A 25,459-nucleotide genomic window follows, 5' to 3' on the forward strand; every position below is an offset into this window, starting at 1 on the left:
AAGGCAAGAAGCACTCTTATCAGCCACTTTCTTTCAGCAGAGTAGTGAAAAGTAGCCTAGCAAAAACAAAATTCATATTTGTATTGTGTATATGTAAAGTACTTAAGAGTTTCCAAATGGGATCTTCTCAGAGCCACCCTATCAAGTAGCAAGATTGGTGATTTCAAGGATGAGTAATAGAATAATGTGCCTTGTGTCCCAGGGCACAGAGTTAAGGCTGGGTTAGGATTCATTTCTTGAATGTTTGATTTCAAGTTTTTTATACTGTCAATATTTCCCTCAGTCATATTTTATCATCTTGATTTGCATGGAAGAATCAAGTCAAAAGATACTTCCTATAGAAAGCACCATTAACTGCCTTCAGATCTAATACTTTTATTAGGTTCACAGTTTTAAGTTGGAAAAAAAGAAATGGATTATAGTCTGAATCCACATTTTCAAATGTATTGAAGTAGCCATATATGGTGACACACACCTGCAATCCCAGCAATTTGGGAGCCTGTCTTAAAAAGTTAAAAAAGGACTGGGAATGTAGCTCAGTGGTAAAGTGCCCCTGGGATCAATCCCTAGTACCAACAATAAAAAGAACTAAAATTAACTGCCCAATGACAGTTTAGCAAGTGCCATACTGAAAGTAAGACTAAAATCACATTTTGCTCATTTTAGAAATGTGGGAGGTTAGCCAGATATGGTGGCATGTACCTATAATCCCAGCAACTACACAAGCTGAGGCAGGATTATAAATTTGAGGCCATCTTCACAACATAGACTCTATCTCCAAATTTTTTAAATAAATAGGGCCGGGGTATAGCTCAGTGGTAAAGCACTCCTGGGTTCAAACATCAGGAACCACACACCACTACCACCCCCCACACACACACCACGAACCCACCAAAAAGTATCTTAGCCAGGTACAGTGGTGCCTGCCTGTAATTTCAGCTAGTTGGGAGCCTGGAGCAGAAGGATCTCAAGTTCGAGGCCAATCTGAGCTACTTAGCAAGAAGACCTGTATCAAAATAAAGATCTGAGGGGCTGGGGATATATATAGCTCAGCTGGTAGAGTGCTTGCCTTTATGCACAAGACCCTGGGTTCTAATCCCCAGCACCATTAAATAAATAAATAAAAAGATCTGGGGGTAGAGTTAAATGGAAAAACACCTCTCTCTGGGTTTAATTCCCAGTAGCATGCAAAAAGCAAAAACAAGAAAAAATGTAAAGTTTTGAGTCTTCATTAGGAACACCTGAGAAGAGAGAATAGCTTGCTTCAGTGAAGCTGAGACACAGAACCTACCATTTGGCCTATTTGCCACTCCTGAGGTATATGAAGTTAGCACTGAATCTGAGAACTTGGGAGCCATACTACCAATTCCCTTAGCCCCTGAGTTTACTTTCTCTCCTGCCAAGTACTTTGTGGAGGGCAGTCTTCCTGTCCCACCCCATTGTTCCCTCCAACCCAGTTCCCCATAAGGACTATAGATTTATCCTTCTTAACCGTGTCTTACTGACTTCCTCACTTGCTCCATCAGCTCTTTCAGGATGTTCTGTGGTCTTTTCCAAGCTGTGATCTGACTTTTCCCTTCTATTTCCCTCTAGGATACCTTCCTGTTTCATCAAATCAAACTCACTGGCCTCTTGCATGCCCCTTCCCTTCTCCCTACTCTCCCCAAACAGTCTGGACCAATTTGTACATTTTTGCCCTTGCCTAGTGATAATTATTCCCAGGCTTCCTATGCATACCCTTTCTCGGACTTTTCCAGTCTTCATTGAGAACTTTCTATAAGCAGAATGAATTCCAACGCCAGTTCCTTAACTTCTTAGAGCCTGTTTCCCATCTATAAAATGGGACTACTAATTCCTCAGGATGAGATGAGGGTACAATGAAAGAAATGAGCCAAGAGCAGTGGTGCATGCCTGTAATCCAAGCTACTACAGAGGCTGAAGTAAGAGATTTGCAAATTCAAGTCCAGCCTCTGCAATTTGGTAAGACCTCCTTAAATTAAAAAGGTCTGGGGTTGCAGCTCAGTGGTAGAATGCCCCTGGGTTCAATCTTCAGTACTACTAAAAAAAAATTTAGCTGGGCACCCTATAAAGTGTGTGCATTTTTTAATATGAGTGTTTCTCCAAGCCACCGCCTCCCCCCCCCCCCTGCCACACACACACCCCCTGTTTTCATAGTGCTGGTAGACAAGTTTAAGGGGTGGGGGTGGAAGTGTGATATGAGTCCTGCTGTCTAGCAGTCTACAGTCACACTGCACTCCAAGCAATGAGATTGTATAGGATTAAGTACCAAACTCTTGAGCTTTAAGGATTCCAGAAAGAAGGATGAAGTGTCTTTCTCAAGGTCCCTTCAGTTAAATATGCAACCTCGATCCTGTTCAAACTCCTGGACACATGCAAGAGTCCATTCCTGTGGCCCTTTACTTGATCCTTCTCTTGGGCCTAGATCAATGTTGTCATGGATTTTAGTGGGGGAGGGGATTGGTCAGGGTCATGTCCAGAGCTCAGGTTTTATTGAGGCAATAGAAAGGAGGCAGGGCCTATGTTTGCAGAAAAACATCCTAGTTAAAGGAGTTGAGGAATTGATTCTGAGGGGGTTTTCTGAATTGCTGCTGGAAAGGGATTAAACCTGGCAAGGAAAGGATATTTGCTTGGGAACATGCACTGAAACTTTGGAGTAAGAATAATGTTCAAGAGAAGCTAGAGGGGAAGGCAGGTGTCTGGGTGACCCAGTCTCTGAGGGGAAACTAAGTTAGGGCTAAGATTTGGTGAGTGAATCAGTGCAAAAGATTGTGACTTCACATGCCTGTAATCCCAGCGACTCAGGAGGTTGAGGCAGGAAGATCCCAAGTTCAAAGCCAGCTTTAGCAATTTAGCTAGGCCCTAGTACTGGGAATGTGGTTCAGTGGTTAAGTGCCCCTCATTTCAATCCCAGGTACTCGCCCCACCCCCAAAAAAAGGTTGTGATTTATTTATTCAGAAAAGGGCATTTTTCTGGGAGCACTTCAGATCAAACTGTCACTTCATCCCCTCCACCTACTCAGACCTCAAGCTGAACAGTCAGGCAGAGGGAGGCCCTTGTGTTCAGAGCTGCCCGGATGCCTGGTCCCCACCTACTGTAGCTCCAACCCCCACCCCACACTCACCCTGTTATTGTACCCTAAGCTGATTGCCGGGACACGCGGCGGGGTGGGACAGAACCCAAGAAGTAAGGTCGAAGTTAGAAACAGACAGAGGGCTCTCGGAGAGGGAAAACCTCAAAGGACAAAATTTCCTGGTCACCTGCAGTAGACAAATGGGAGAGATCCTAGGGTTAAAGGGAATAGGCGGGCGGGCGCCAAACTTGTGGAGGGCGAACGCGTTGGGCAAGACCCCCCAGTAGGGGGCGGTACCCAGGTCGCTTGGCCTAGAAGAGCTGGGACGCCAGATGCACTAAGGTTGTTTGTGAGCCTTACCTTCAAGCCATCTCCATTGTGCTAGGGTGGGGGGCGCGAAAGAAGAGAGCGGCCTTCCCCGCACCCCGCCCGTGGGCCCGCCTCCAGGCCCCCGCCCCACCCCCGGCTCCGCCTCCACCCCCGCCCCGCCTCTGGCCGCGGCCCCTTCCTCCCGCAGCTGGTGCTGTGGGGCCGCCGAACCGCGCGTCGCTGTCTCTGTGGCCCCGGATCCCAACGCGCAAAGGTGAGGAAGGCGGAGAGTGCGGGCAGCCGACGGGGCCAGGCCCGGGCCGGGGGTCGGGAGCCGGGCAAAGCCTTCCCCACGTCCACTCCACCCTATGAACTGGGCCGGGCCTTTCTCACTGCCAAGACCCCCGGTCCTGCATAAAGGCTTTAGAGGGGCACTGGCCAGGCCTCAGGTCGCGCAGGGCGCAGACCGGCCGCCGCGGAGTCTGGGACCGGAGCGGGGCGGGGACCCGCGTGGCGAACAGTGTTCCTCTGGATCTGGGTCACGTCTCTCGGCGTCCAGCGCGATCGAAGGAGAGCTTGTCCTCGAGCTGCAGCAGTAGAGACTGAGGTTAGATCTGACGAAAGGAGAGAACCACGGACTGTCCAGAATGGTGGAGGGAGGGGGTGGCAAGGGAGGGGCTCTCTCTAGCCAGGAGAGACCGCCATCCTACTGGGCAGAGGGAGATACCGCCTACAGGCAGGTGGACATCTGGGATGAAGGTCGAGAGCCGGCCGATCCTCCATTGATCCTGTTGGGGGCGGGGGGCATCCTTCCCCAATCCTCTCCACCTTAGTACCTAATAGTGAGAAGGTGATCGGAGTTCAGGGGACCGGCAACCTGAACTGTAGAACTCAGGGTGAAGTGTGGGGTGTGAACTGGAGACCTTGAACCCGCTTAGCCACTGGGGGAGGGGTATGAATGCTCCGCCTAGTCTGGTTAGCCCCGCCTGTCCTCCCTCCCAGCAGGTTAAGTGGGAGCTATGAGCTCCCACTTACTTCTATCCTTAATTCCCCAAATCTAGAACTGCAGTATGCATGGAGATGGAAGACTGCTATGTTTTGCACTTCATTCCATCCCTCTTTGATAAAACTAAGGACCTCCTCCTGACTGGGTTAGTTACCTCCTCCCTCCCTTGCAGAGTAGCCTTGACCTATGCACTCATTCCAGGTCAGAAGCCCAGAAGCCTCCCCTCAACATCCCCATGTCCCCCATCCCCACACAGAACCACAATACACACTTGGAATCTGGCCTTTGAATTGGGACTTTGGGAAAGGAAGGTACAGTTCTGCTCTGCACCTCAGCCCAATGAACACTGTTAGCCACCAAGCCTGCAGCAAGAATCAGACCCCTGTATGCATGTGTGCTTGTCCCTACATGGTTGTAATTGTGTTTGAGTATTGTGTGAACACAACATGTAGCTGGCCCTTCTGTGAACATTAGTATGCCTGACTCAATGGGTTTGTATGCATGTCCCTACACACCTGTGTATACCTATACAGGACTCTCCTGTTGAAGAGGTATACAGCCCTTTATATAAGCCCACATATGTCGGTTTAGAACCCTGATCATCTGCTGGGTGCAATGGTGCATGCCCGTAATCCCAGCAGCTCAGGAGGCTGAGGCAGGAAGATCACAAGTTCAAAGCCAGCCTCAGCAAAAGCAAGGTGCTAAGCAACTCAATGAACCCTGTCTCTAAATAAAGTGCAAAATAGGGCTGGGGATGTGGCTCAATGGTCTAGTGCCTCTGAGTTCAATCCCTGGTATACCCCCCCCCAAAAAATAGATGGGCATATGAATGCAACCTTACATGTGAAATGTATCACTACACATGGCCATGACTCTCCATGTGAACATAAGTGTGCACAAACCTCCCTGTGAGTGTGAGTGTGTGAATGACTCTCCTGTGAATACATGTGTTCATAGCCCTCCCTGTGAATGTATACTCACACCTGTGCATGTACATCACCTTCCTTTGGACCCATGTGATTCAGGATAAACCTGTATAAATGTGCCATGTACTGCACTCTGAGTGGTTCCTTTAACCTGGGGTGTGTTTGTTCTGCCCAATCCTAGGGACTGATCCCTCCTGGCTATAGGGCTCCCCGCTTCTGTGCTAAGCAAATAGGAGGCCCCAAAGGTAAACAGGTGTGCCTCCACAGTGAGGGGTGGAGCATGAGAAGCTTGCCTGAAACTTCCTGATGCCCCAGCCCCCAAATCAGGAACTAGTGCCCTTTCTGTGATCTGCAGGCCCTCTCCTCTCCCTCTCATATTCACTCTCCCCTCCCATGCTGACCTTTAACTCTTTGAATAAACCCTCCAAATTCCTGTTATCCTCTAGCCAGCTCTTGATCCCTCCCCTCTCTTCAAGGCCAGATAGTTAATATTTGACCTGGAAGAAAGAGGAGAGGCCAGTGGCACCTTCTGACCCTGCTTCTGGGTATCTGATGAGATGAGGTGAGTTGAACCGCCTCCATACCAAGCCCAGGCCAGGAAAATGAAGGACCCCCCTCAGAGATCAGGAGACCTGTAAAAGGTGCCAGGGAAAGCCTATCCCCCAATCCCGATTGTTGGCTTGAGGGAGGATCCAGGTACGGGAATAATCTCCAAGATGTGCCAGGGAAGGTGGCCAAGAACTCAGAGATCTCACCATCCACCTTATCCACATTACTTGTGTCTCCATTAACTGGCCTTGCACACTACAGTCTCCTGCACAGATGTTATACCTGTGCAGCTAGGGATACCCATATACTCATACCTGGTTCTGACCCCCTTGTGCCTGTGGAATGCCTGCTAGCAGGTAGGGACACGTGTGGAGGCCTAGCCAGAGGGTACAGTACAGACTCGCATGGGCAGGGCAGAGATGTGCACCCCCCAGAGAAGAATGCTGAGGAGGAGAAGTGTCTAATTAAAGAGAAATTCCAGAGGGAGCTCTCAGGCCAAGGAAAAGAAAAAACAAAGGGAAAACAGGACAAAATTAACAAAGGCCCATTAAACATCTCTGTTCAGGCCTTCCTGCATAAGGCACCCCCGCAGGCAGCAGGGGCAGCAGCTGCCCATTGTTGAAGAAGCATTCTCTTTTGAGAACACAAATTCCACCTCAAAGGGGACCTAGAAGAGCTTCTGACTTGGCCAGAGAAGGGGTGTTACTTGGGGTTTGAGTTGGAGGGAGTCCAGGATCAGAAAAAGAGGGCAAGTTCCCATCCTAGCCTCCTGCATCAGAACAGAGATGAACAGGAATGAGTCAATTCTGTCCTAGGAGTTCTATGGAAGCTGGACCTCCACCCTTTGGTGTCCCTGAAGACTGGGTAATTCCAACAATCTTCCACCTGCCCACAGATCAAAGAGATTTTTATCCTCTTTTGGTTTTTTTCCCCCCTCCTTCAGAAAACGGACCTCAGAGAACCAGGAATAGCCCTGCTATCAGGGGCAAAGTGACCCATCAGTAACCTACGAACCCTCTATGACTCCGCAACTTCCGATTACCATGAAGTTTGCATTTGATGCAGAAAGGCATGTGATCCACCCTTCCCTCTGACCCCATAGCTGAGATTCCATGGCCACACAACCCTGTGGCTCCATGTCCCCCCCATTCCAGGATCCTCCCTGGCCCCATGACTTCTTGACCCCAAGGCCTCATGTCCCCTGACCTTCTATGTGACCTTCTTGGACTTTGACCCCTGTGACTGTGTTTCCCATCTCCTCCTGTGACTGGCCCTGGCTCCCCTTGGGGGTCTTGTTGGTCTTGGCCTCCCCAAGAAGATGTTGGGGAGGCTTTGGCCCCTCTTCCTGAGCCTCCTCACAGCAACAGCTGTCCCTGGACCCTCCTTGCGGCGACCTTCCCGAGAACTAGATGCCACCCCACGGATGACCATTTCCTATGAAGGTTAGACCCTCAATCTTCAAAGGCCACAGCAGCCAGGGCAGGGAGCAGGGGGCAGCCCCCAAACTGGGCTCACTGCCTCTGCTCTCCCTAGAGCTCTCCGGGACCCGGCACTTCAAGGGCCAAGCCCAGAACTATTCAACATTGCTGTTGGAGGAGGCCTCTGCAAGGCTGCTGGTGGGAGCTCGAGGCGCCCTGTTCTCTCTCAGTGCCCATGACATAGGAGATGGGGCTCACAAAGAGGTCAGCCCCTGAAACTTGGACCACCCTCATATAGCCTTATCCTGTTCACAGGGACCTCAGCTTCCCAGAACCCTGCCAGACTTCCATAGCCCTTTGGACAGCACTTCCCTTCCCAGCCCAGGTCTCCCTTGCATCCAGTGTTCCTCCTGCTATTCACCCCATCCCAGTTTTTCTAGCTCCCTTGAACCCTCTGGGTAATGGGTATTGTCAATGCATCTATCCATTCCCTTTACCCCTGCTAGATCCAGTGGGAGGCCTCCCCAGAGATGCAAAGCAAATGTCATCAAAAAGGGAAAAACAACCAGGTATGTGGTGGTCTGCCCTGTCTCCAGCTCCTTCCTTCTCCTCAGTTGGGGATGCCGGGGTTGATAGGGACACAGATGAGGTGGTACAGACTCCCAAGTCAACTTTTCAACCACACACACACAAAAAAAACTGAGTGCTGCTGGAGTGGCAGACCTGGGGTGTAGCCCTTCTAATCCAAACATCTGGTGGCTTATTAGCTTGTCCTATCAGGGCATCTTAATCCCCTCTGAACTTCCAAATTATAATCATGATAATAAGAAGTAACCTCTAGTAAGTGCTCACTTAGCTATTATCTTCCTCAAGTTCTAAAATAACTATGAAGTAATATTTCCCCATTTTACAGATGACAGAAATGAGGTTTTGGTGGGGGACTAGCTCTAGTACCCACTATTCCATGGAGGGGCATTATGGAAATGTCAGCCCTATCTGGCTAAAAACATGGTATCTGCAAGGGACCTGCATCTAACTATGTAACAGAATCTATCTGGAAAGCTTTTTTTAAAAATACACATTCCCAAGTTTCACTGGCCTAGAGACTCTTGATTCTGGGGTGATGCTGGGACAGCTGAATTTAAAGAGGAGAATCCAGGAGATTCTATAAAAGGCTGCCTCTTGGTGCCGTGTGGGTAGATAACAGGGTTAGTGAGATAAGTAGAACCCTAGTCATGGAAGGCCATAATGCCCAGCAGAGGCTTTGTTTTTTATTCTATGACAATGGGCACCCTCACATTTAATACTTTATCTCAGGGCTCTCAAACTTTACATGTGATTCACCTGTGTATATTACAAATACAGATGCTAAATCAGTAGGTCTGGAAAGGGCCTAGGATTCTATAGTTCTGACAAGCTCCCAGGTGACGCTGAGGCAGTAGTTCCCATACAACACTTTGAGTGGGAAGGCTTCTGAGTCTGTTTCTCATTGTGCTGAGGGATATTAATTTTCAAAAGAGGGGTTTAATGATCCAGTTTGTTTGGAAAGTGTTGCATGTTCAGTTCCACAATGCATAGCAATATCTTTAAGGTTCTAAGATAGGTTTTACCTGTGGTTTTTCAAACTTATTTGACCACAGAATTCCTCCCCAGAATTGAAAGCAGTGTGTGTCCTGGGACAGAGCAGGGATGGCTTTTAAAATGTAAACATCTTAGGGTAAGCTCACTGTAGGAAAGTTTATCTGGCCCAGACACCAGAAAGACTCAAATAGGCTGAATCTAGAGACAGGAAAAGCATTGGTGAGGCTGGAGTAGTATCCTATGGGTCAGAGGAAAGAGCACTGAGAAGGCTAACAGAGAAGGGACAGATGCCAGGGGCTACAACAAGGTGAGAGAGTGGGAGGAGATAGAGAAGACTGTGTAGATTCAAACCCTGGGCAACAGACAGGAGGAAGAATCATTAACAAGGCAGAGAAGTGAAGAGAGTGGTAGCTTAGGGCATTTGAAAGACAGAGAAGGCCAGTGTGGCTAGAATTGAGTGAGTGAGGCCAAGACAGGGGTAAGGGGCAGGGCCCAGTGATGCAGGGCCAGGGGCTTGAGGGACTCTGTTCAGGGCACTGATGAGCCACTGCAATGAAATGATCTAGTTTACATTTGTGAAATGTGCTTTGAGAATTGGGTTGGAGAGGAGCAAGAGTGTGTTGATTGGTGGAACATCTCTAGAAGGAAGCTCCAGACAGTGGTAGTAGCAGTCCCCAGTCACAGACTACCTGGGAGACAGGAATAAATGGGAGACTGATTACAATACATCCCCTTATACCTTTTCAAATTTCATACTACATGCAAGTATTCCTCATTCATTGAACAAAAAGAGTGGCAGAGGGTAGTCAGGAGGCTGCTGAAGTTGTCCAAGAAAGAAATGATGGTAGTAATTTGAATTGGGCAGTGGTGATAAGGTAAATTGGACCAAGTTCAAGAGCAATTTAGGACAAAGAATGAATCATGAAGAGTGACTGAATGTGGGGGCGAGGGAGTGAGAAGCAGTGAAGATGACTCCTGCCTCCTGGCTCCATCCTTGAGAACAGGATGGAGGCAGTGAATGAGGTGGGAAAGACTGGATGAGCAGGTTTAGGAGGGAAGATGCAGGTTAGGGAGGAGATGAGTTTGCCTCCTGACAAGGTGAGTTTGATGTATCTAAGGGATGGCAGGTGGAGAGAGAGAGGCAGGGTGTGGGTACTCCTGGACAAGGAACATGCCTGAGAAGGAGTTCAGTGGGGAAAAAGCATCTCAGGGTGGTGGGAGCCCTGGAAGCTCCAGAACTGGGGGTGGAGGGAGCTCCAGGAGACACAGGAGAAGCTGTGGTGTTAGGTGATCCAAGAGCTTTGTCACTGGTAGGTTAAGGACAGAGAGTGCCAGGGAATATTTTGTAATCTGGGCAATGCAAAGGCCCATGAGCATCTTAGAACTGTTTGTCCTGCAAGTGGGGGAAAGAGACAGACTCTAAAATAGATTAAGGGAGGAGGCCTCTAGCTAAGCAGGGGACTCACACTTCTCCACTACCTCATCCCACAGACCGAGTGTTTCAACCATGTCCGGTTTCTACAGCGGCTCAATGCCACCCACCTTTATGCATGTGGGACTCATGCCTTCCAGCCCCTCTGTGCAGCCATTGTGAGTATGACTGACCTGAGCCCTGACTGCTGACCCTAGACTGGTCTAACCTTGGGCTGCAGCCTACACCTGTCCTGTGACTGACTGTTGGTACCTCATTCCCTAGGATGCTGAGGCCTTCACCCTTCCAACCAGCTTCGAGGAGGGGAAGGAGAAGTGTCCTTATGACCCAGCCCGCGGCTTCACAGGCCTCATCATTGGTAAGCAGGCATTCCTCCCTGCCCAGCCCCTCATTCACAAGGACGGCATTTAGTGGATCTTGTCAATAGGACTTGCAACCTACGTGTGTTGTGTGCCCTGATGTAAATGACATGTCTCATTCCTGGCATGTCCTTGCCTCAGATGGAGGCCTCTACACAGCCACACGGTATGAATTCCGGAGCATTCCTGACATCCGCCGGAGCCGCCACCCACATTCTCTGAGAACTGAGGAGGCACCAATGCACTGGCTCAATGGTTAGGAGGATGAGGCACAGGATGAAGGGGGGTAGGGGTCTATTTCTTCATTTTTACTCCCTTGGGCAGCTGACCATCCCATCCCCAAGTCCCCAGGTGAGCCTATTCATTCCACTCCTGTGCCTTGTCAAGGGAGGGATAGGGTGGGGCAGAGGTCCCCAGCCTGTCTCAGAAGACACTTAACTGCTCAACCCACAGATGCTGAATTTGTGTTCTCTGTGCTGGTACGGGAGAGCAAGGCCAGTGCAGTGGGTGACGATGACAAGGTTTACTACTTCTTCACGGAGCGTGCTGCCGAGGAAGGCTCTAGCAGCTTCACTCAGAGCCGCAGCAGCCACCGTGTGGCCCGTGTGGCCCGTGTGTGCAAGGTACATAGGGCTGAAATCAGGGCATAGGGTAGAGGCTTGATCTCTGACCCTGGTCCTTGAACCTCTGCCCCCTACCTCCCCAGGGAGATTTGGGAGGAAAGAAGATCCTGCAGAAGAAGTGGACATCCTTCCTCAAGGCTCGTCTCATATGTCACATTCCACAGTATGAGACACTGCGTGCAGTCTGCAGCCTGGATGCTGACACCTCCGCCCGCACACACTTCTATGCCACTTTCACACTGACCACACAGTGGTAAGTGCAAGGACAGTGGGGAGGCATTGACTGGGAACAACTTGGGCTGGAGCAGAGGTCAGTGAGGATGAGTTAGGTCCATTGTGGGGAATACTGGCTGCAAAATGAGAACATCAGGCACCAAGCTAGCCTAGGGCCAGAGGCCACAGCAGCCACTCTCCCATGGAATAGGCCCTGAGTGTCTATAGTCAGGTCTAGACAAAGAAACAGTGGCTCCAGGCTAGCTAAACATGGATTGGGGAAGGCTACACTCAGTGTGACTCAGTCTCTTCCCCTACGTCCCATTCCTAGGAAGACCTTGGAGGCCTCAGCCATCTGCCGCTATGACCTGGCTGAGGTGCAGGCTGTCTTCGCGGGGCCCTACATGGAATACCAGGATGGTGTCCGGCGCTGGGGCCGCTATGAGGGTGGGGTGCCTGAGCCCCGGCCTGGCTCGGTGAGCACCCAGACATAGGGCCAGAGCCCTGGGAGGGAGAGGAGGGTCTGGCCTTATGGAAGGCAGGTAGAAGAGTCCTGAGATTCACCATCCCCATTCCCCACCCCAGTGCATCACAGATTCATTGCGTAGCCGAGGCTACAACTCATCCCAAGACTTGCCATCCCTGGTCCTGGACTTTGTGAAGTTGCACCCACTGATGGCTCGGCCTGTGGTACCCACACGTGGACGCCCCTTGCTGCTCAAACGCAACGTGCGCTATACACACCTCACAGGGACACCCGTCACCACACCTTCTGGAGCCATCTATGACCTGCTCTTTCTGGGCACAGGTGCTTCTAACCCAAATCCCTGGTCCCTGTTAGCTTTGATCATTAATGTTTCTAAACATCCCAGACATCCTGCCATGACTATTGGGAGTTCCCAGTGTTCTACTGAGTTCCCACTGCTACTGCTGAATCGTTTTTCCCCACATCATGATTCCTGAGCTGTTCCCATCAGGCCTCCTGTGGGGTGCTGAGGGAAGATCACATTGTTTGGGTTTGACTTTCATCCCTTTCCACGGCAGCTGATGGCTGGATCCACAAGGCCATTGTCCTGGGCTCTGGGATGCACATTATCGAAGAGACACAAGTGTTCAGGGAGCCCCAGTCTGTGGACAATCTAGTCATCTCTCCAATGCAGGTACCTCTGATTTCTGACCTCCAAAAAGTTCTTGCTGAAACAAGGGGAGTGGGAGGCTGGGCGAGGCTGTGTATGTTTTGTAAATGGGGTGGAGGATGTTGCCAACCAGCTCTCCTCTCTGGCTTCCAGCATAGCCTCTACGTGGGGGCCCCTAGTGGAGTCATCCAGCTTCCACTGTCCAGCTGCTCCCGCTACCGTTCCTGCTATGACTGCATCCTAGCAAGGGACCCTTACTGTGGCTGGAACCCCAACACCCATGCCTGCATGGCAGCCACCACCTCAGCCAACAGGTCCCAGAGTAGCAGGTGAAGTGGAGAGGGTTGCATGTGGCCCAAGTGGAGGAGAAAGGCCTGCAGTCATAGGGGATGTGGGAGCTAGTTATTTGTTCACAGCCCCATCAACCCTTTCACTGGGGAAACTAAAGCCCAGTTGGCCTTGTTCATGAACCCTGACCTTCTGTCCCCAGGACAGCACTGATACAAGACATAGAGAGAGGAAACAGAGGCTGTGAAGGCAGCAGGGATACAGGTAAGTGACACTCTTGGATCTGTGTGGGTCTGGCTGCAGAGCCTGTCCTCTTGGCCATTTACCATCACTTGTATGGCCATGTTTGTGCATGAGTGGCTGCATCTATGTGCCTTCAGTGAGGATGATCCAGCACACAGCCTGGCACAGAATAAGAGCTCAATAGCTCAAACAAATTATAAACAAGGAAACAGGTTCAAGTATCAGGCTAGGGATGTAGCTCAGTAGTAGAGCAATATGTGTGAGATCCTGTGATGGATCTCCAGCATGGGATTAAAAGAAAGTGTCAAGTGTCTTGTCACTTCTGAAGCTTATAGCCAAGTGGTGGTGGTGGTGGGGGGGCAAGCACTCAAATGATCACAAAAATAACCAACGATAATTATTAATAATTATAACTATGACAAGATTCAGAAGGGTAGTAGATATTTCCCCAAGGAAGATGAAGTGACATGTGAAGGAAGAACAGATGTGAATGATCATAGCTAACATGTACTGAGTACTCAGTATGTGCCAGGCACTGATCTAAACACATATCATTATGTACACTTATTCTCACAGCGCCTATGACAGAAGTGCCATTATTATCCCCTTCAGGGACAACCCCTCAGGTACAAGAAATATAAGTAAACTGCTTAAAGGTACTCAGCTATTAAGCAGCAAGGTCAGAATTTAAACCTAACCCCTAGCATCTGATTCAGTTTGTACTTTAGATTATTATGCTGTGCTGTCTCCCACAAATTAACCAGGTAGGTGAAGGTCCTGGGGTAAGGCAATGACACCTGAGCAGAGGGAGCTATGCATGTTAGAGCATCAGAAGAAGGTGGTCCAATACCATGCTGAGGATCTGGGTTTTACCTGAAAAGCAACAGGACACTCTGAAGAGTTATAGGCAGGGGAGTGGCATGAATCAGATTTGTGGTTCTTTCGAATCACCCAACTACTGCTTAGAGAATGGGTTCTATGGGGACCTGAATGGGTTGGCAGTTGTGGAAAGAGAGAAGTGAACAGATCAGAGAGATTCTGATGAGAGCTGGATATAAAGGTAGGAAAGAAAGACAGGCAAAGGAAACTGAGCAGCTGGTGGCACCATTTATTGTGGTAGCAATGCAAAGCAAGAACCTGGTTTAGTTTGGAAGTGAGGCTTTGGCCTTAGTTAGGTGCCCAAGAGACTTCATGTGGAGATGCCTAACATATGGTAGTCAAGTCTGGCACTCAGGAGAGAGAGGTCTGTGCAGGAGGTAGAGATTAGGAGTCACTGGCAGATGGCAGAGACTGAAATCACAAGAGAGCATGGGAGCATGAAGAGAAGGCAAATGGGCCCAGGCACCACCTGCATCCTGAGAAGGGTCACGGGAACCCGTGTGGGAGTGTAAGCACACGGGCTTGGTAAGCTGTCACTGGTTCTAGACTCTATGCTTAGTACCAGTGTCTCATCCTGGCACCAGAATGGCTACCGTATGGGCGTGGATGGGCTGCTAGTGACAGACACACAGCCTGAGCACAGTGGAAACTATGGCTGCTATGCAGAGGAGAATGGCCTCCGTACCCTGCTGGCTTCCTACAGCTTCACAGTCCGGCCTGCCACTCCTGCCATTTCCAATGCCCTCCTGGGATGAGTAGGTAATGACTTTTCCACCCTCCTTCCCAGGGCCACCACCACCACTGAAGACCCGTTCTGTGCTCCGGGGTGATGATGTCCTTCTGCCTTGTGACCAGCCATCCAACCTGGCCCGTGCTTTGTGGCTACTCAATGGGAGCAAAGGTCTAAGTGATGGGCAGGATGGCTACCGTGTCGGCGTGGATGGGCTGCTAGTGACAGACACACAGCCTGAGCACAGTGGAAACTATAGCTGCTATGCAGAGGAGAATGACCTCCATACCCTGCTGGCTTCCTACAGCCTCACAGTCCGGCCTGCCACTCCTGCCCCAGCTCCACAAGCCCCTCCCATGCCTGGGGCACAGCTGGCACCAGACGTGAGGCTGCTCTATGTGCTAGCCATTGCTGCACTTGGTGGCCTCTGCCTCATCCTGGCCTCCTCCCTCCTCTATGTTGCTTGTCTTCGGGGAGGCAGACGAGGACGCAGACGGAAATACTCACTGGGTCGGGCTGGCCGGGTAGGGGGCTCTGCTGTGCAGTTGCAGACAGTCTCAGGCCAATGTCCTGGAGAGGAAGATGAGGGTGATGATGGGGAGGGGGCTGGGGGCCTGGAGGGCAGCTGCCTCCAGATCATCCCTGGGGAGGGTGCCCCAGCTCCACCGCCCCCACCACCTCCACCACCACCGACTGAGCTGACCAATGGGCTGGTGGCACTACCCAGCCGGCTGCGGAGGATGAATGGCAACAGTTATGTGCTCCTGAGGCAGAGCAACAATGGAGTGCCAGCAGGGCCCTGCTCCTTTGCTGAGGAACTCAGCCGCATCTTGGAGAAGAGGAAGCACACGCAGCTCGTGGAACAGCTAGATGAGAGCTCTGTTTGAGCCCAGCCTCCGGAACAAATTCTCGTCCAAGCCAGCCTGTGTGCCCCAGGCTGGGCTGCTGCCTCCCCAACATAGCCACTCTCCTTCACACCCCCTACTCCATGCCCTTCTCCCACCTTTTTGATGTCTCTGTAGGGCTGGCCAGTCAGGCCCAGCCTAAGCCCCTTTCTCAGTCTCCAAGACCTATGTGTGAGCAGCCCAGGCCAACCGGTGCTCCTCAGAGGTAGGTGCTCCCTGGGGACCAGGTGCTCTGCTGATCCAGACACAGTTCCTATTCCCTTAACCTAAATGCTTGGGAGGAGAGTACTTACTCCATCCTCTGCTTCTGTTATCTGCCCAACCTTTCCTTTCTCCCAGGTAGGGCTCTGCAGATCCAGATGGCCTCAATGTCACCACCCTCTGCATGGCCCTGTTTGGTAGATCATCCTGAAGCCAGATAAGACCTCTGCTAGCCACCTGAGCCCTGCATACATTCACATGTGCTCATGGAAGAATGTTCATCAGCTGGGCTGCAGTGCCCCACCCCACCCCACCCTACCCTCTCCTGCTACATTCTTGTGTTTCATCTCTTCTTCTGGATTTGGGGTACCCTTCCAATTGTCACATCCCTGTCTAGTTATCTTCCCCCAGTCCCCCCTCCCCGCCCCCACAATGTGTTGATGCCATTGGCAAGAGCTTGGGATCAGGCCAGCCTGGGAGGTAAGACTGCATCATTCCCCTCTTCTGCCTTCCTGTGCAGCCCTTGTGAGTCTGCCTCCCCACTCCCCTTGGTCACACCGAAGAGCAACAGAGCTCTAGGCATGTCCTTTCCCTATGCATATGTGGTAACACACCCACATCACATGTGCTTACATTTCCACCCACGTACACCTCTGAGCCTCCCCTTGCTGCCTTGGACCTGTGTCTGTCAGGTTTGGTCCATGGACATTTCAAAGGGAGATCCCCCTCCCATTTAGCTGTCTTTGCAGACCCTTCCCTAGGACGGGTGACCAACACTGCACTCAATGAGCCAGCTTCCCTTTTGGGGACCAAGCATTTTCTCCCCCTCAGCCACAGCAGGGAGAGAAGAGGACTGATGTCTCACCTGGCACACTAAGCCCGTTCTTGGAACTATGCAAAGGGCAGAGGCTGGGAGTTTGGATGCTTGGCTCCCACCCCTGTCCTACCTCACCGGGACACTTTCAGAGTCCAGGGGCCTCTGAAGTCTTCAGGCCCATATGGGACAATCAATTCTGAGCTCCCCCATTCCCATTGGGTGAGGATGACTGTTATTTTTGTAGCTGAGAACGTGGAATCCCACGGGTTTTTACTGCCCTTCACCCAGCCTCTCCCACCTCCACCCCACAATGAATGTATTTATTGTGAGAACGGCTGCAGTTCTTTAGGAATGTCCCCACTCATCCCCAGGTGGGTGGAATAGGCATGTGAGAGTGGGGAGCCTGGGCTCAGCTCCTCCCCCAATGTTGGTTAATAAATATCCTTTTCCCCCCACATCTCTGAGTAGTCTGATTGGTATAGATTGACTTGCCCTGGTCCTCAGGGTACAGGCTCTGAGCCTATGGAGAGAGTGCTACAGGGGTTCTTGCATCCAGGCTTGGCCTTGCTTTCCATACAATTATTTGCAAAGGAAACTGAGATCCTTAGCTTCCATCATGGCTGTGCTGGGTGGGCACACAGTCCCTTTTATTAAGGTTCACATTATTCATTGACTGTGGTTTAAGGTCATGACAAACAAGAAAATCACAGCAGTTGAAGAATTCACACAAGGGTTTTCAGACTTTTTACTTTCTGTACACGTCCCCATGCCTGATTCCCTGCCTTTTTGTTTTGCAGTTCTGGGATTGAACCCAGAGGAACTTTACCACTGAGCTACATCCCCAGCTATTTTTATTTTTGAGACAGTAGTAACTAAGTTGCTTAGGGCCTTACTAAGTCCTGAGGCCAGCCTCGAACTTGTGAGCCTCTTGCCTCAGCCTCCCAAGCCACTAGGATTATAGGCATGCACCACCACACACAGCTTCCCTTTTTTAAATTAAGCTGGGGGAAGGGGGGGTTGGGGTTGTAGTTCAGAAGAGCGCTTGCCTAGCATGTGTGAGGCACTGGGTTGAATTCTCGGTACCACATATAACTAAATAAAGGTCTGTCAACAACTAAAAAAAAAAAAATTTTTTAAAGAAAAAAATATTAAGCTCAGGGGATGCTCCTTATTTATCAGTCTTCCTGCTCTTCTAAACAGCTTTCTAGCACCTCCCATCCACTGGTCCAAGGGATGACATGGATTCATAGCTGCATAAAGAGGGGTCTTGGGGGTGGGGGTGGGGATGGAGCTGGGACTAGGGAAAGCTTGTTATGGGGAACCTTGTATGAGAATCACCCAGGACTCCCTCCAGGAGTCAGGCCTAGATAATTGCCTAGAACAATTATCTAGATAATTGCCTAGAACATTGCCTTTGATCCTAATGATACAGGGTTATATGTTCTGCTTCTGGATTTAGGATAATGAAATCTCCAGCTTATGCTTTAAAATGCACACATTTTGAAGAACTCAAGTATGATGATAAGTTTAATGACCTCAGTTTTCTAATCTGTACATAATCACACAAGAGGTTTCTTGCCCAATGTCTGGTCACAATGGAGAATAGCTCAAAGGTTGTGGCAATAGGACATCAAGGATTCTTCAGAAGCCAGCCCTGAATCCCCTGTGTTTTGAGATTAGTATAATCAATTTGAATTTCAGAAAACAAAGACCCTGTACAACACTTCAAAGTTCTATCATCTCAGGTTTTGGGGATGCCAACTGGATTAGAATTAGAGAGTTCACAAGGTCACTGACCCCTAACTGTGGAAAAAAAGAGAAAAAACCACTTTACTAGGGCAACAGTCTCAGGTCTAGGGTTGGAGTTGGTAGGGCAACTCTTCTTCACTGCGCTTGCACCTGGGCTGGGACAGGATCCTGGAGCTCCCTGGGTCGCAGCCCCAGGAAGGTTGTCGGTTTGTTGGTGAAGGGGTGCCACTGGCCCTGTATACTAGGATTGTCGGTGTGGAAGGGCTTGCGGATGCGGATCACGTCCAAGCCCGACTGGTCTGCCAGCTTCTGCACCAGAGTCGTGATCTCTTCGACCGACTTGCAGTGGATGCTTTCCTCTCGTACAGCTCCGTTAACTGGCAGGGCGGAGACGGAAGCAAACAGGTCAGATGTCAAGCATGGGGAGGCTAGAGAACCGAGCTCGGACCCCGCCATCCAGCCCTAACCCGGCGCCACTCACGGTATTCAGCCACTACTCTGGGCACGCAGCACGGCTTCGAGTTCACATATATTACGACCCCTGGGTTCCGTCGGGCGAAGTCGGTCACTTCGCGTTCCACGAACTCCCTGAGAGACCCGGGAAGAGTGAGCTCGGTGACCCCTGACCCGGCGCGACCTCGGCCGGGAATCCTTACTCCCTCTCCACCTCCGTGCGCTTTCCCGCACTCACCTGGCGCCGCGGGACGAGGGCGCGTCTCGGCTGAGGCTAAAACTGAGACGCTGTAGCTGCTGCACGTAGCGACCCAGCCCGTTGTGGAGAACACTGGTCAGAAAGCGACTCGGAGTCCCGCGCGCAGTCATTGCTACTGCTCGGAGGTAGCGGAGCCCAGTTGCGGGAAGTGGGGGCGGGACTGAAAACGAACTTCCGGTTCCGGGGACCTTAGCGCTCCAGAGAGTTTTGCTTCCGAGGTTACCGCGAGTGGCGCGTGCTAACGACCCACGTTGTGGGCCGAAGGAGAGAGATGAGGGGCCAGGGGCCGGAGCCTTGGAACTCCTAGAAACAGCAGAGGACAGACACCGGGAGAGAGGAGCGGGGCGCGTTCTTAGGGTTCAGACTGGCGGGAGTCGTAGAGTAGCGCCCTAGCCGTGTGGAAGGTCCCAGTGAAGGGGGAAGGAGTGCGAAGAGGGTCTCCATCTGGGTCCTAAAACAGAGGGACCACAGAAAGGATGCGGAAGGCTGTGACTGTAGAGATGAGTACTACGAAAAGAGTGCGTGGAGGGGTGGTAGAGGTGAGGAAATGATACGGATAGGTAGCGACGAGGACTGCAGAGGGTCACAGAGGTGAGAGAAATCATAAAGGACTGACGATAGAGGTAAGGGAGCCTTTATAGAAGGACATATAGATGTGAAAGGGTCATGTAGATGGGCAGAGATGTGAAGTGGCAATGTAAAAACACAGAGGAAGATTCAGGGGGATGTTATGACAGGTTTTAGGGGAGATAAGCAAGCTAAAAGTGAACTCTGTGGAGTGTTCCCTAGTGTTTGACCTAATGAAGGCACCCAAACCAGGCATTTAAGGCTTCTCAAGTAGTGACTTACTACTGCACTAGAAATGTGGGTCCTCCTCCGAGGTGCATACCCACTCCGGATCTTGCTGCCCCTGCGTGGGGCGTGGATGGGTCGGAGGGGTCTGCCCCGAAGCTTGGTCCCAGGCTCTTCTCGTCGCAGGTACAGGAAGGAGGCTCTTCCAGCCTTGGAGATACCAGTGTTGCCTCTAACTACAACTGAAATTCGGCAGTATTTACGGGCACACGGAATCCCCTTTCAGGATGGCTACAGCTGCCTTCGAGCACCTAGCCCTTTTGTGGGGTCCTCAGAGCCCAAGGATCAGACTAGTGCTGCCACTTCCTTCAGTCTGTTCATTGACAAGACCACAGGCCGCTTTCTCTGCATGACTAGCCTAGCAGAGGGGAGCTGGGAAGACTTCCAAGCAAGCGTGGAGGGACGAGGGGATGGGGCCAGAGAGGGGGCCCTGCTTACTGAGGCTCCAGAAGCTAAGGACATTGAGGAGATCCGGAGGATCTGGGACCGAGCAATACCACTCTGGGAGCTGCCTGACCCAGAGGAAGCCCAGTTGGCTCGTATGATGTTTGGCCTTACCAAAGTGACAGATGAAACACTCAGGCGTTTCAGTGTTCGGTACCTACGACCTGCTCGAAGTCTGGTCTTTCCCTGGTTTTCCCCTCGGGATTTAGGATTACGAGGTCTGAAGCTATTAGGGGCTGAAGGCCAGGGAGATGGAGTACACTACGTGGAGACCACTATTCCCCGGCCTGGTGCCTACCACAACCTGTTTGGATTACCACTGATCAGCCGTCGAGATGTTGAGGTGGTTCTGACCAGTCGTGAGCTGGACAGCCTGGCCTTGAACCAGTCTACAGGGCTGCCCACCCTTGCCCTACCCCGAGGAACCATCTGCTTACCCCCTGCCTTACTCCCTTACCTCGAACAGTTCCGAAGGATTGTGTTCTGGCTAGGGGATGATCTTCGGTCCTGGGAAGCTGCCAAGTTGTTTGCCCGAAAACTGAACCCCAAGCGATGCTCTTTGGTGCGTCCTGGAGACCAACAGCCCCGTCCCCTTGAGGCCATGAACCAAGGCTTAAATCTTTCTCGTATTCTTCGTACTGCCCTTCCTGCCTGGCACAAATCTATTGTGTCCTTCCAGCAGCTTCGGGAAGAGGTGCTAGGAGAAATATCAAACGTGGAGCAAGCAGCTGGTGTCCCCTGGAGCCGCTTTCCAGACCTCAATCGTCTCTTGAAGGGGCACCGGAAAGGCGAGCTGACAGTCTTCACAGGTAACCCTCTGAGAAATCACTGGGTTAAAGGGACAGAGAATCAGGTGTCAAAAATCTGGGTTTAGGCCAAATGTTGAGAAGGGGGCTTCCCCTCCTAGCTTTATAGCTCTAATCTGTGTTTTGATTTAAGGGACTTTTCTCCTTACCCAGGACTGTGTTCATCTCTACTACAGGGCCAACAGGCAGTGGAAAGACAACATTCATCAGTGAGTATGCCCTGGATTTGTGTACCCAGGGGGTGAACACACTATGGGGTAGCTTTGAGATCAGCAATGTGAGACTAGTCCGGGTCATGCTGACGCAGTTTGCCATGGGGCGTCTAGAAGAACAACTGGATAAATATGAAGAGTGGGCCGACCGCTTTGAGGACCTGCCTCTCTATTTCATGACTTTCCATGGACAGCAGAGCATCAGGTGAGATCCTCATAGCCCAGCCACTTTGCTTTTCCAGACAAATCCCAGCACTTAGCACCTTTGGTTCCCTTTCCAACTCTAGTGGGAACTACTTCCGGGTCTCCTTAGATAGGTTTAGGGTTTTCAAAGAATGGAAGGGAAGAACAAATTGCCTGCAGACCAGCTGTTTTGCCTGAGGTGTCTGGAGGCTATTTGTAATTGACTCTTGAGTTCATTGCCTCTTCTTCTTCCCAGGTCTGTAATAGACACAATGCAACATGCAGTCTATGTCTATGATGTTTGTCATGTGGTCATCGACAACTTGCAGTTCATGATGGGTCACGAGCAGCTGTCTACAGACAGGTGATGCCCTCTTCTTGTCTAACTTGGATATGTCTTCTGAGGCAGCTGGCCTCTAGGTACACACTCTGTACTCTCTTGTTTTCTGAGAGGTGTACAGGTACATACCACCCTGTATGTATTATTTAGAGTTGGGGGGGGTGGCAGCAGGAAGTATGGATGAGGGCCTGATTGTGAGTTCTTGGGTAGAGGAAGTGGAGAGTAGAGTTGGGGTGCTTTGTGGGAGGATGTGGGTGGATTAAGGGTATGTGTCTGTTCTTGAGTCAGGCGCAGTGGCGTATACCTATAATCCCAGCAACTCAGGAGGCTGAGGCAGGAAGATGGAAGATTCAAAGCGAGTCTCAGCAACTTAACAGGGCCCGAAGACCCTGTCTTAAAAAAATAGGGCTGAGAATGTGGTTCAGTGGTTGAGTGCCCCTGGGTTCAATACCCAGTACCAAAACAAAACAAAAAAAGTTCTTGACTTTCTGACTGTTCATCAACCTCTTTGGAACAGGATTGCAGCTCAAGACTACATCGTTGGGGCCTTTCGGAAGTTTGCAACAGACAACAACTGCCATGTGACATTGGTCATTCACCCCCGGAAGGAGGATGATGACAAGGAATTGCAGACAGCATCCATTTTTGGCTCAGCCAAAGTGAGTGGACTTTAAAGGGGCTCAGGCTTTGGAGAGTACAGGGGACAGATGTAGCCAGAGAAAGGTCTCAGTCAGCCTTAGATTATCTTGACTGTAGTAGGAGAGGCAGGAGGCAGTGCTTCTGGGGCCATGACATGAAGACACCAGAAATACAAAGGCTGGTAATAGTTAGTTCTTTGCCCTCTGAGAGCTCACATCCATCCTCTAGTGAGGGAAACAGTGAGATAGTGATTGTGGCTCAGTGTGATGAGAGCTACGATAGGAAGCATAGGTATTTGGGGAACAAAGAGGAGAGATCTGAGTCAGCCTGAGGAGACTTCCCAGAGGAAGTGTTAACAAACATTGTGCTGTAGTTTGGCAGACTAGGTATTAGACAGTCAAGTACATGGGAGTGCCTGCTGGGCATCAGGACCAGCCCAATCCTAAAGATTCCAGTGGTACACTGGGTACCTATTACATGCCAGGCCTGGGCTGGACACCTGGGAATTCAGGGTGAGGAGCATAAACTCTGTGCCACAATGGAATAGACAAGGGTCTTGGAAAGAGAACAATGCAGCAGAAGTGCAGAAATGATGGTGTTTTCTTCAGGAAATAAGAATGTTCTCTCTGAAGTATGACATTTAGACTGAGACCTGAATGATGAGAAGCTGGGTTGAGTAGGGTGGCCCACTGTAGAGGAGAGGTGTTGCAAGTCAAGGGAGCAGCACAAAGTCTAAGATAGTAGCAAGCTTACTGTGAAGGAAATGGGAGACTGAAGTGGCCCCAGCATCACTTGTTGAAAGAGCTTTAGTAATGGGGGAGTACTTTTCCATTTCCAGTTCTTGCCACTATTCCCTAAACCTTTAGCCTTCTTTTCTGTTTCACTCACATGTCTTCTTAACTCCGGCTTTCGTCTTTCTGCTCCCTGTCTCCTAGGCAAGCCAAGAAGCAGACAACGTTCTGATCCTGCAGGACAGGAAACTGGTAACTGGGCCAGGAAAACGATATCTGCAGGTTTCCAAGAACCGCTTTGATGGAGATGTGGGTGTCTTCCCACTTGAGTTCAACAAGAACTCTCTCACCTTCTCCATCCCTCCAAAGAGCAAAGCCCGGCTCAAGAAGATTAAGGATGACAATGGACTAGTGGTCAAAAAGCCCTCTTCTGGCAAAAAAGGGGCTATGCCCCAAAACTCTGAGACTTAACTCAGGCCAGGGCCCCAATCCCTACCACTCAGAAACCTCTAAGCCTTCAAGTGAAGGCAACCCAGAGCAGTCACTGAAATGAGCTGACGCGACAGGCTGGGCCATAGACACTTTCTTGGCCTTCTGCTAGGACTTCTCTGTCCTATAGTCCTGAGCTATAGGCCCTTTTCAGGCTAGGGCAGGGTTTCATAGTGAGGAAATTCAATTTAGCTACTGTTTCCAAGAACCATCGTGTACTGGGCTCTCCTCAAGGTCCTGAATATACATCACTGAAAAGAAAAATAAGGTCTCTGTTTCCACAGAACCAGTGTTTTAGTTGATGAAACAAGACAAGCAATGAACAAGTAAACAAAAAGTTTTAGTTAGTAAAAATACTATAAAGAAAATAGTAATGTGATGGGGTGCTCATGGGCTAGCATAGATGAAATGGCCTACAAATGTTGGCAGCATGCATGTAGTTAGGGCCTCAAGAATTAGAAGGATTGGATCATATGAGTATCTAGGGAGAGGGATCCAGGCAGAGAAAAGCACAGAGTCCTGAGATGGGAATAAGCAAGTCAAATTCAAGATAGTGAGGTCAGGCCCCCTGAACCTAGAGTGGGATAGGAAACTCCTTCCTGAAACTGCATCCTTTTAGGCTTTTGGAGCCAAAAGGTGACATGATGGTAGCAAGTCCCCCTGCTCCCTGCTTTGTTGAGTCAGGCATCAGGTGGCACCTTCTAAAATTAAAATTGATCCTAGGTGCTTAGCTCTGTAATATCAGGGCCTCAAATTGAGAAGGGAGCTTCCTCCTGCTTGATTACTTGGCCATGTAGCCATAATAGGAAGCTATGAGCCTAGAATGCCTGGGCACTGTTTGCATTATATGTAACTTCAGATGAACAGCTGGAGTTAGAACTTTTTATAAAGAGACTTTTTCTTGTTTTACTGAAAAAAAAATAATAATAATTCTTTCCATTACCTTTGTTTCTGTGCTTTTTCCTATTTGTCCACCAGGTGTCTCCCCAGTCTAACTGGACTTGACTCTGAATTGGGAGTGGATGGGTCCCCTCCCCCACTTAGAGATTTTGAGCTGTGGGCTCCCGTGGAAGGGGGGGGGGCATTAAAAGGTCTTCACATCCACCTCCCCTTTATATCTCTTCTTGCCCTGGGGCTGGGAGGGTAGGGTACTGTGTTAACTTCCCTGAGAATCTCCATGAGATTTTTGGCAGAGGTGTGGGTCAGTGGTCCATATGTCCAGGCCCTATCTGACCAGCTGTCCCTCTTCCCTCTGTGATGTGAGTTACTCATCTATGAATGTGGACTCAAGACCCAAAATATTCTAATCTCTACCCCTCCCCTATCCATTTCCCTCCTCCTGTACTCTCTCTCAGGTTAATATGTGCCAAAACTCCTGGGGACTTTTTAAAAATATAGAACCTAAGCCCTGCTCTCCCCACCCCTCCTGCCCCCACCCATTATGCACACATTCTGGAGTTTGAGGAAGGGTACAGAAGTCCTCATTTTAACAAGCTCTGCAGGAGATTATAAAATAGATGATCCATAGACCCTCTCAGAAATATTCCTAAATGATGCTACTTTGTCATCTCACTTCCTCAGGTATTCTGAATTTC

At 50.4% G+C, this 25,459-nt stretch overlaps 3 protein-coding genes across 5 annotated transcripts; 2 read left to right on the plus strand and 1 right to left on the minus strand.

Annotated features, from left to right (window-relative positions):
- The first annotated feature begins 3,589 nt into the window (after positions 1-3,589).
- Sema4g (semaphorin 4G) lies at positions 3,590-16,306 on the plus strand. Of its 2 annotated transcripts, none has more exons than XM_077798921.1 (16): positions 3,590-3,675; positions 6,826-7,324; positions 7,416-7,564; positions 7,807-7,869; positions 10,373-10,471; positions 10,578-10,671; positions 10,814-10,927; positions 11,126-11,295; positions 11,379-11,548; positions 11,840-11,984; positions 12,094-12,316; positions 12,553-12,668; positions 12,798-12,973; positions 13,135-13,196; positions 14,842-15,894; positions 16,029-16,306. In XM_077798921.1, the coding sequence occupies exons 2-15, from the start codon at positions 7,201-7,203 to the stop codon at positions 15,669-15,671; spliced, it is 2,535 nt and encodes an 844-aa protein (XP_077655047.1). In that variant the 5' UTR covers positions 3,590-3,675; positions 6,826-7,200; the 3' UTR covers positions 15,672-15,894; positions 16,029-16,306. The 2 variants fall into 2 exon arrangements, with proteins under 2 accessions (XP_077655047.1, XP_077655048.1); XM_077798922.1 differs by lacking the exon at positions 3,590-3,675 and adding an exon at positions 5,711-5,895.
- Positions 16,307-18,216: 1,910 nt separating this feature from the next.
- Positions 18,217-19,339, minus strand: Mrpl43 (mitochondrial ribosomal protein L43). The gene is made up of 3 exons (XM_026407873.2): positions 19,148-19,339; positions 18,938-19,044; positions 18,217-18,833 (listed from the first exon to the last, which is right to left on the minus strand). Exons 1-3 carry the CDS (start codon positions 19,276-19,278, stop codon positions 18,592-18,594), a joined length of 480 nt encoding a protein of 159 aa, XP_026263658.1. The 5' UTR covers positions 19,279-19,339; the 3' UTR covers positions 18,217-18,591.
- Positions 19,340-19,376: 37 nt separating this feature from the next.
- Positions 19,377-24,806, plus strand: Twnk (twinkle mtDNA helicase). 2 transcript variants are annotated; one of them, XM_026407872.2, is made up of 6 exons: positions 19,377-21,273; positions 21,447-21,479; positions 21,597-21,687; positions 21,922-22,029; positions 22,523-22,664; positions 23,580-24,806. In XM_026407872.2, the coding sequence occupies exons 1-6, from the start codon at positions 20,031-20,033 to the stop codon at positions 23,844-23,846; spliced, it is 1,884 nt and encodes a 627-aa protein (XP_026263657.2). In that variant the 5' UTR covers positions 19,377-20,030; the 3' UTR covers positions 23,847-24,806. The 2 variants fall into 2 exon arrangements, with proteins under 2 accessions (XP_026263657.2, XP_026263656.2); XM_026407871.2 differs by having other exon boundaries at positions 19,378-21,273; positions 21,447-21,687.
- The last annotated feature ends 653 nt before the right edge of the window (positions 24,807-25,459 follow it).

Source organism: Urocitellus parryii, chromosome 5 (assembly GCF_045843805.1).
Source record: "Urocitellus parryii isolate mUroPar1 chromosome 5, mUroPar1.hap1, whole genome shotgun sequence".
Classification (NCBI taxonomy): domain Eukaryota; kingdom Metazoa; phylum Chordata; class Mammalia; order Rodentia; family Sciuridae; genus Urocitellus; species Urocitellus parryii.

Coding starts and splice junctions, on each gene's coding strand:
- Sema4g (XM_077798921.1), top strand. CDS start 7,201: ATGTTGGGGAGGCTTTGGCCCCTCTTCCTGAGCCTCCTCACAGCAACA. Junction 7,870..10,372: donor AAAAAGGGAAAAACAACCAG/GTATGTGGTGGT, acceptor CTCATCCCACAG/ACCGAGTGTTTCAACCATGT. Junction 10,472..10,577: donor AGCCCCTCTGTGCAGCCATT/GTGAGTATGACT, acceptor CTCATTCCCTAG/GATGCTGAGGCCTTCACCCT.
- Mrpl43 (XM_026407873.2), bottom strand. CDS start 19,278: ATGACTGCGCGCGGGACTCCGAGTCGCTTTCTGACCAGTGTTCTCCAC. Junction 19,045..19,147: donor CCCTCGTCCCGCGGCGCCAG/GTGAGTGCGGGA, acceptor CGGGTCTCTCAG/GGAGTTCGTGGAACGCGAAG. Junction 18,834..18,937: donor CAGAGTAGTGGCTGAATACC/GTGAGTGGCGCC, acceptor CCGCCCTGCCAG/TTAACGGAGCTGTACGAGAG.
- Twnk (XM_026407871.2), top strand. CDS start 20,031: ATGTGGGTCCTCCTCCGAGGTGCATACCCACTCCGGATCTTGCTGCCC. Junction 22,030..22,522: donor GAGCAGCTGTCTACAGACAG/GTGATGCCCTCT, acceptor TCTTTGGAACAG/GATTGCAGCTCAAGACTACA. Junction 22,665..23,579: donor CCATTTTTGGCTCAGCCAAA/GTGAGTGGACTT, acceptor CCTGTCTCCTAG/GCAAGCCAAGAAGCAGACAA.